Source organism: Thamnophis elegans, chromosome 8 (assembly GCF_009769535.1).
Source record: "Thamnophis elegans isolate rThaEle1 chromosome 8, rThaEle1.pri, whole genome shotgun sequence".
NCBI lineage: Eukaryota > Metazoa > Chordata > Lepidosauria > Squamata > Colubridae > Thamnophis > Thamnophis elegans.
Genome location: NC_045548.1, coordinates 54,129,851 through 54,140,081, shown reverse-complemented (window position 1 = coordinate 54,140,081; position 10,231 = coordinate 54,129,851). Strand labels below are relative to the sequence as shown.

Sequence of the window (10,231 nt, the reverse complement as noted above, 5' to 3'; positions counted from 1 at the left end):
GCCTTAAGTTATTTGTAAAATGTAATTGGGATATAAATAAAAACATTAAATAAATTCAGAATTATACTGTATTCATATGAAAAGAGAAAGATGGCTAGTTCTCCTTGCTTTATTTAAAGAACTGAGCAGATCTCTCATAAGAGCAATTCAGGACCCAAGTATATTACATTATTAATATTTATTTTACAAATTGCTTAAACAAGCCATTTATATCATATGCTGATTGTTTAGATTTTTTTTAATTGCCCACAATCACAACTAAATTATTGTGATTCTGAAAAGACAGGCAAATAATAGTTTGGACAAAAAATCAGCATGTAACTGTTCTTCTGCTGAAGAAAAGGGGCCAGTTTAAGCACTGTGGTGTGTTGCTCATATGTATTTAATTTAATCTGGGATCCATCCAAATTTCCTTCAAATTTTATGTAGGAAAAAGAGTTGTTACTATGTTGAACAATTTTTCTTTCAGCAGTTGATCAGTGATATGTTAGCAAAATACACCACTTATTATATAATTCTTGGTTTCATAAAATGCCCTAATTGGTCTGCAAGACAAGTTAGAGGCTTAAATTATTGTTAAATGTTATATGAAATATACTAAGTTAAATGTTCATCACAATTTATTTGCTAAACAAGCTACAACTCTAAATTGGGGACCCTTGTCACTTGACAGAAAATGAAACTTTATAGTATTGCTTCTGATATTTCTTGTTGATTCTTTGGTAACCATTCAGACTAATAAAAGTGATAATGCTCAGCTGAAATCATTTATTCAACATTCAGTTGCCAAACTTTATTAGAAAAAAAATTCCACTTTTGTGCTACCAAATAATGCGGATGTGTTTCCCTTTTGACCCTGCATTTCCTTTTCCCTACTTGGCAGCATCAATTTTGATGAAACAGGCCCAAAAAAATAAATACAGGAATAGCATTTACATTAAATTACATACATACTATTTAGAGAAAAATACAGATCTTCCTGATGTTGTTGATCTCCTGCAAATTATATACGATGGACTAATCAGTTAAAACTGACATGATTAAATAATCTTAGAGCATGAAAAAAATTCTGGCCGGTGAGTGGCACTGTTGCCTGCAACTCCAATTTGAATACAATAAATAAAGAGGTTATATGAAATTTGACGATCTCTTGGAACTTGCAAAAAAAAGGTGAGACAACCAAAGAGAAAAATAAAACCTCATCTACTAAAATTATGACTGCAAAGCGTAATAAATATTGCCTTTAAAGGCATTCATAATTCATTTATTAGTTGTACTAACTAGATCCCTTAGTACAAATTCTGCATAAACATCCCATAGCAGAGGGGTAGAAATAGACCTTGAGAATGATATTAAACTGGCAGGAGTTAATTTAAGTACTTTTTGAAAATGCCCCACTAAGATCAATGAATCTTAAGACCACTTGATTTCAGCTGCGCTTCTCTCCCAAAACAAAATGAATAATTATAAAATGAAAGAAAGTGCAACTATACAATCTGCATAAGGGATTTTAGCCTTCTTTTAAAATCAAACGCCGCGGAAACGAGAGCAAGTAATCAGAGTCTCAAAGCACGAAAAGTTGGAAACAACCACACACAAAAGCAATTCAAAGTGAACAGTAAGATGTTAATAGTAGTTTATAATTGCTATTTATGGAAAAAATAAACGTTCCTCCTTTCCGCGACTGCTAAAAAACAATCGCACCGCTGTCCCGCGGCCTGTTAAATATGACGTCATTGCAATGGAGCCGCAACGCAGGACGAGCTCAGTTGTGCCGGGAAAAAATATCTTTACGTTCTGTAGTCGTGGCCGAGTGGTTAAGGCGATGGACTAGAAATCCATTGGGGTCTCCCCGCGCAGGTTCGAATCCTGCCGACTACGGGCGAACATTTATTTTATTTTTACAGGGGGGGGGGAAGCAGTAGAGACACATTTTCGGCACACAATGAAAATTCAGTTTTTCTTTATGTTTCACTTTATTAATCCGTTTTCGGAAAAGGCCAGGGTCTGGGGAGGGCGTGGCCACATGCGCGCGGCTTTCCGCCCCGCCTACTATTGGTTACCGTGGCGACGGGAACAGCGCGCGACTCGCGGAGACTAGCTTTAAGATGGCGGACGACCTGGATGCGTTGCTGGACGAGGTAGAGAACAAATTTTGTCGTCTTTCGAGGCGGGACTGCTCGGAGCGGCTCCGAGCCAGCCAGAGTCGGAAAAGGGACCGCTTCCTCGAGAAGGAAGACGAGGCGGAAGCAGAAGCAGCCGCGGCGGGAGAGAGGGCCAGGTGAGCAGTGCGCATGCTCCAGCCTTCCCCCCTCTCTCCCGAGTCCCCACCTCCTCGGTGACTGAGGCTAAGAGGAAAAGACAAGGTTACAAAGGGACTGGAACGACTCTTCCGGTGCCTCAGCGACGCCGTCCCCAACCTGGCACCCTCCAGGTGGGTTGACCTATAATCATCTCTCGACACATCGGAGGCCCGGCCAATAGAAGAAGGACTTCCCTATTTAATGCATATTTATTCTAAACCTTGTAAGTTTCACTTATAAGTGTCTATGGAGATTCTGAGTCATCCAGGTAACTGTGTATTATATGTGCCTAGGTGTATACCAGAAGTCTTCAAACTTGGCAACTTTACGACTTGTGGACTTTAACTCCCAGAAGTCTCCAGCCAGCTGGCTGGAGAATTCTGGGAGTTGAAGTTCACAAGTCTCAGAGTTGCCAAGTTTAGGGACCCCTGGTGTATACTATATGAGTAAACTTTATTTTACTGAGTATACTCTATTTTCAACTCATACAGTATACAGCAGTGTTTTTCAACCTTTTTTGTGCAAAGGCACACTTTTTTCATGAAAAAAATCACGAGGCACACCACCATTAGAAAATGTTAAAAAAATTTAACTCTGTGCCTATATTGACTATATATAAAGTAATTCTCCCACGGCACACCTTACACTATGTCACGGCACACTAGTGTCCCGCGGCACAGTGGTTGAAAAACACTGGTATACAGTATGATTCTAAAGTACAGGTGTTCACAACCTTCAAATTGTTGACATTTTCTTTTTCCACATTTCTTTAATTTTTATCCTACCTAAACTATTGAGGACTTCTGGAAAATCTCAAAGCTTGCAGCCTTTTTTTGTTGAATTATGGTTAACTCTTAAATAAAAGTACTGTGAAGAGAGTGGGGGTTTTTTTTTTGAGGGGAACATTTGGTATGACTACTTTTTTTAAAACCAAGTAATGCTTCTCTTCCATTTTCTTATTTAGATTTACGAAAATATTGACAAAAGGAGCCAGTGAAGAAGAGGACATTGATGAAATAATTAAGGATATAGATGAAAGTACTTATATCAGAAATTTCACAGTAAGTAAATAGACTCTGAGAAAGGAAAAACACATTGGTTAATCAGAGTCAGCAGGGGCTCTGGTGTGGTATGTTTCCCTAACCTTTCACCTCTTCCCTATAATTATGCAACTGGTTAACTGGTCCTTTATTCTCTTTGTTTTTTCTAGAAACAAACTCCTAGATTATTCAACTCAGCATCTGAAAATAACAATACTTCCATTCAAACCCATGGTAAGAAGTAAGTAAGATTTACAACTAAATAAATAATGTTTAGTAAATGGCTAACTTAAATTTCATTGCATTGGCAGTAAGTCAAGAAAGAGAAGTTGGGTTGGATCCAGAATTAGTTACACTTAGATTACATCCATTATTGTTGAATCTCTTTTGCAACAATTGTGGGGATAAGCATTCAAAACTGAATAAGCAAAGCGACAGAATATGTGAAAGGAAAGGAAAATGGGAAACATGGTTATTTCAGCTATATATAATCTACACTGCAGTCATTCCATCTTCCCATAAGCATGCTGGATAAAAATTAAAATCTGGAGAAAAGGATGACAAATTAGATGTCTGGGGGATGGATGGATGGATGGACTGATGATAATCTTATATGTGGAAATAAATTTTATTATGAGTGGTGGAATTTCTACTATAAAATATACCTGGCTTTACAACAATAAGTTCGGCTGAGTTCAGTAGAATCATTCTCAGATAATTATGCAGCTTCAGTTACAGTAGACCGGAAAACACAGGGTCATCTGGAATTTTGAAACTGTTACAGACACTTTCACAAAATAGATGCAATTGTGGCTGCATCCATCCTTACAATGTCCATATAGTAGAAGGCAAAGGATTAGACTGTAGCCAATCATCTTTTTATTTTCTAAGAGTGCTTCTAGTTTTTATAGGGGGCCTAGAGACATTGTGAAAATACAAGCCAAGGATAGCATATTGGTTGAAAGTATCCCAGCTTCCTGTTCATATTTTTAAAATTAAGAGCATCATAGACATTTAAGGAAAACAGGATTCAGTGGGCATAAGGAATGTGCCAGAAGACATGCTTTTTCTTTCAGGTGTCAACTGGAGAACCAGATGACAAATAGATCAAGAACTATTGGTAGATTTTTGGATGATCTAAATGGATCTGTAAATTTGTGTGTGTTTGTTTTTAAAAAAAACCTGATTCCTATTTGTTGGAATCATGACAACAACAAAATGACTCGATTTCTGAAATTATACAGTTAAATGTATACAGTGAAAAGGGAGAATTAAAAAAAAGGATTTTGTCTGGAAGAGTATTATGAATTTAGTTCAATTTCTAAATATTGTGCTTGAGCTTAATTGTAAATAATAATATCTTATTCTGATAAATATATGTTCTAGAACAAGTGTGTCAAACTTGATTTCATTGAGGGCCGCATCGGTTGTGTTTGACCTTGTGGGGGGCAAGGTAGGTGTCGCCAACTCAATGTCACTCGTGTCAGGGGTGCCTGTGGTAGCCCAAGCCAGCGAAAATGGGCTCCCAAGTTCCATTTTCAGCTGCAATGGCCTCCTATATCCCTCTGCCAGCAAAAACAGCTCAGGAGGGCTACATGTAACCCTCCCGAGCTCCTTTGCTGTTTCCAGGGCGACTTCGTGGGCCAGATCTAAGCACCCTGCAAGCCAGATCCACGCCTTGAGCTTGACACCCCTGTTCTAGAACTTTCCCAAAAGTTCCTATAAGTTAAGAGTCTGATCACCCCTAAGGTTGGTCAGATTCTAGAGAAAATGTGAGTTTTGGGCATGAACTGAAGGCAGTAAAAGAGTCTCTATTAGGTTTTTCCAGGCAATAGTTCCAAACATATGAACTAGCAAAAATCACAACCCCTTATTAACCAACCTAACCTGATCCAGCTCTGCATCTCTGAAAGTTTTCTAAGTGCTTACATCATTTATTATTTCAGCTGTGCTTGATATTTTATAACTAGTTTAATTTCATAATTTAATCTTCTATAGTATTATTTGGTGATTAATGGGCACTTTTTTGCTTTTCACAAATAAACATAAACCTATTCTGAATTGCCATGCTTTATCATTCTTCCAAGCTGTTGAAATGTTTTCCCTATTTGCTATGATAATAAAGCCTAAGAAATAAAGTGTTTATAATATGACTGTCATTTCTAAACACTCCTAATTTTAATTTTGGTAGATGTTGCCCAGTATACCTTGGTGGAAGCACTGCACCACATGGTATTGGAACAAATATTTCACAGAGGTATGATGTCTTTTTTAATACTGCCAATCGTGTTAATTCTATCTCATGAAGGAATCAAACTGTTGAGTTTGCACCTTAACCATCTAATGTAATCTAGAACAGGGGTAGACAGACTTTGAGAGGTTAGCGTTGCAACACTGGAAAACTCCAGAACTGGTTCCCAAATGCTGCTTTAGCAGGATTTTTTTTTAGAATTTTGTGGCCTTTGTAATGATTATGGATCTGGCACAGTTTCATTCCCATGCATACAGTGAAACACACCCTCAATTTAGCTTTTGCCTCAACTTGAGATACGGCCTGGATATTAGAGAAATTGTACTTACTGTAGTATCAATGGCTAGACCATCTTGTGATAAAGTCTACAGGCTTACCAACTACCACAGAGTCACAAAGGGTCAGACGATGGTGTCTGCAATGTAGGTCTCGGTGGCAGAGACCAATTATTCTCAGGCTTTGCTGTCTCAATTCAGCACCTGGTTTTGGGATAGATTCATATATGAACTCCCAACAGAATTTGGGAAAGGAATAAATTTTGTTTTATCTTCCAAAAGGTATATAGAGTGATGGTGCCTCTCTGGAGGCATTGTGGGTTTTCAAGCTGAATATCACCAGTATGTGGATAACATTTGAATCAGGACGGGCTGTGCATATCCTGAACTAATATCTACAGATATTGTGTGTGGTAAATGTATGTCTTTGAACTGAGACTGAATCCTGACAAGATGACTTTGTTTATGGATAGTTCCTGAGTTTTGGAATTGGAAGTTTAAATATTTTAAATGGGATCATCCTCCTTTAGAAAGAGCCTGTGTGCAGTTTTTGAGTACCTAAATCATAATTATTGGCAAGCCAACTGGCCTCAATAGCTGTATAAATACCTCGCAGGAAGAGATTGTACTTGTCCCCAAAAGACTAAGCTTCTTCCAATCCAAACCTGTCCAATGTCGTTATTAAATTGATTACTCAATGGAAAAAAAGAAAAGTTAACTGAAAAGCAATTGTTCAATTTTTCAAACTACTGTCCTGGAGGCCTCATATTCTTTTTAAATAAACCAGTGACATTTGTGTTTTCTTTCTTTCAATAGAACTTGTGATCAGTTACGTTGCACTGCATGTGACTTCCGTGTTTTGCATTATAATGACTATCAGTGGGACAAATCATGTGATTACCTCTTTTTTAGGTAAGCATTATGGACAATATTATCAGGGATTCTAAGTGTATTCCCACTGAAAGTTTATTGGTAGGTGATGCTGAATTATTTTTTGATAGAACATATTTTAGTTCAGATATTTCCCCTTGTGGGCAACATAAATGAACATTTTTTATTATGGCTCTCATGTCATGTTATATTTGGTTTTGCATGTTTGCAGTCCTAAACCCATTTACAGTACTAAAGACTAAATTCCATCAAGTCAAGTAGTAAGAGAAAAGATTTTTTTAAATGTATGCGATAATGATTAAATCATAAATATATGGAGAAATTATTCCTATAATATAATGTCAGAATCATATATGTAGAATGATATGGGATTACTATTTTTTAATATGTAGGATAACGAGTTTTCGCACTTTCAGAATATCTGGTATGAAATACTGATTTATTTCAATGGATTCCATTGAAAGAACCAGAGAGGAAAAAAGCCAACACCATTCTAGGCTACATAAACAGAGGGATAGAATCAAGATCACCTGAAGTGTTAATACCACTTTATAATGCCTTGGTAAGGTCACACTTGGAATACTGCATTCAGTTTTGGTCGCCACGATGTAGAAAAGATGTGGAGACTTTAGAGTGCAAAGAAGAGCAACAAAGATGATTAGGGGACTGGAGGCTAAAACATAGGAAGAACGGTTGCAGGAACTGGGTATGTCTAGTTTAATGAAAAGAAGGACACGGGGGACATGATAGCAGTGTTCCAATATCTCAGGGATTGCCACAAAGAAGAGGGAGTCAAACTATTCTCCAAGGCACCTGAGCGTAGAACAAGAAGCAATGGGTGGAAACTAATCAAGGAGAGAAGCAACTTAGAACTGAGGATAAATTTCCTGACAGAACAATTAATCGGTGGAATACTTGCCTGCAGAAGTTGTGAATGCCCCAACACTGGAAGTCTTTAAGAAGATGTTGGATATCCACTTGTCTGAAAAGGTATAGGGTTTCCTGCCTAGGCAGGGGGTTGGCCTTGAAGACCTCCAAGGTCCCTTCCAACTCTGCTATTTTATTGTATTGTATTGTAATTTTGGTCTTCATCCAGATGATGAAACTGTTGGCGAGACCGCGTAGTGTTGTTGTGAGTTGCTGTTCTACAACATCTAGAGGTTTTTCTGCTTTGCAAAGAAAGAGTAGGTCCCTCCCCGTTGCAATTTCTTTGCATGCATAAACACACATACTGTATAAACAATGCTACTACTGAACAATGGAGGAACAGCAATGATTCCAGAATCAACTGGAGTCACAGGGTTAAAGTCAGAAATTGACAGAACTTCACTTCATGTGAAGGAACGTACTTCTACTCAGTGGCTTTTTATTCTAAACAATGATATTTTAAAACCATGCAGAATCTCATGTTCTTAATTCTTAGGAATAACATGCCTGAATTCAGCAAGTTGAAAACAAAGATGCTAATGAAGAAGGGATCACGGGCGTATGCCTGCCAGTGCACTTGGAGATCTATAGATGAATTAACAGATCTCACTATGGACCGACAGCTCCGTTGGGTTTGTAGCAAACATATTGGCTGATGTTGGCTTGCTTTCTGCAGTATCCACATCTGTATGAAAATCATCTGTTCATTTCTTGGCATCATGTAGGGTGCACTGAGGATGTTCTATGTAGATCTTACTGCTGTTCCAGTATAAAGTGAGCACTTTGCCTCATAAACCTATTAATGTGGTTACACCTGCTCAGAGGCTTCACTTCTAATTGCTGATAGAACCAAGCTACGATAGGAAAATGGTTTTAGATAAATGGTACATTGATAAAGGTCTTTGGATTTGTTAGCTCCTTCAATTAATACCAACAAAAGAATAATAAAACTGAAAAGAAAGAAAAGACATGAAATAAAATATTATTCTTTGACTAGAGCATTAGTTTAATATTTTTTAAAAAAATTTAAATGTGAGATTTAAAATAGTCAGACACAATATATTTCAAAGGAGATTCTGACTATCCAGCTGTTGTTATAGTCAAATTAATGCAGACCTGCAGCAGTATTATCCTAAAACTTGTATCAGAAGCTGAGTTATGCAATTAAAATACAATAGGCTAGTTGAAACTCACAAGAAGGCCCTATAGCTCAAAAACTCTGAAAAGTATAATTGCTAGATATAAACCATATTCATAATGTTGTTTCAGTGCATACGCACATGGAGTAAACCCCACTGGCACTTGCTTCAAAGAAAACATGTGTTGAATTGGGCTATACAATGTTTATGCTCATCTCACTATCTGGTCATCTTGCAAAGTGTTTCTAGTAATAAGCATTAGTAGCCAAAAGGTTTTCTGAAATGATATTTTGAATCAGCTATTCTTCTTTGTGAAAGGTACAAATGTACATAAAACTAGATAGCAGGGTGAGTTCATTTTACAATTGCTATTCAGCATTTAAGCTAATCACATTTGAGTGTTTTGTTTAAATCTAAGAATCAAAATATTGTACAAAGGTTGTCTTGACTTACTGTTATCTGTTTTCCTCTTCTGAAAAAAAATAATTGCATCATGATTTGCCATGTCGTATTAACCTAATGTGTCCTAAATGTAATTCTTGTTTAAATATTATTTATTCAACTTACGTCACATCATTCAATAATATGTTCAATCATTTTTCTGTGGCACTGAAAATTTAGAAATGAGTTGCAATTTAAAGTTTTATAACACGCAAGTAGTACACAAAATCACTGAACTAACATTATGCTAAAACAATAGCTATTGTTCATGATCAGAAACACATTAAATACAAATAGATACCTTTGATTTCAGCTTTTTTTTAATAACGAATACATTTAGAATTATATCAAAAATAATTTTTGTATTGTAATACAAATTAGACAAATAAAATAGGTTTAGAATCATAATCAGATAAATTAATAGTTAAAACTACAACATGGAAATCAACCTCCAACAGATTTTTTTCTGTAATGTTACAATAATTAAGGCATATTCTTAGTATTTACAATTAAAATTATTTTGTTTTTATCAGTTGCTTAATTCATTTATGCTTATTGATGATATGGTATTACTTAGATTATAGAATGTTCTATATAATTGCACTATTGTTAATAATAATAAAATAATACAGATAATACAATAACTGGTCATATGTCACTTTTTTCAGTGTCACATTGTAATGTCTCACAATCACTAAACCCCTGGTTGTAAGTTGAGGACTACTTGTATAGATACCTCTAATCTTTGTGTGTGTGTGTGCAGATGTGGAGGTAAAGTAAATATATGGGCTTGTGGCAGAGATTGGTTCCCATGTTGGCATCATCCTGTTGTTTTTGTTGCTTATAAGACTCTACAGCAGATTGAAAGGTGTATGTATGCAGGTATGGGCCTACCACCTAGTCCCTGAGAAAGTGCGATATCATTGTCCAATATGGATTGTAACTTACTAATAATGGGTTTAAG

General features: G+C 36.5%; 1 protein-coding gene and 1 non-coding gene across 2 annotated transcripts; both read left to right on the top strand.

Annotated features, from left to right (window-relative positions):
* Positions 1-1,799: 1,799 nt before the first annotated feature.
* Positions 1,800-1,881, top strand: TRNAS-AGA. The gene has a single exon. It is a non-coding gene; the product is annotated as a tRNA-Ser (tRNA).
* Positions 1,882-2,062: 181 nt separating this feature from the next.
* On the top strand, positions 2,063-9,900 carry C8H8orf37 (chromosome 8 C8orf37 homolog). The gene is made up of 6 exons (XM_032222206.1): positions 2,063-2,281; positions 3,268-3,364; positions 3,514-3,584; positions 5,535-5,600; positions 6,686-6,781; positions 8,184-9,900. The coding sequence occupies exons 1-6, from the start codon at positions 2,109-2,111 to the stop codon at positions 8,341-8,343; spliced, it is 663 nt and encodes a 220-aa protein (XP_032078097.1). The 5' UTR covers positions 2,063-2,108; the 3' UTR covers positions 8,344-9,900.
* The last annotated feature ends 331 nt before the right edge of the window (positions 9,901-10,231 follow it).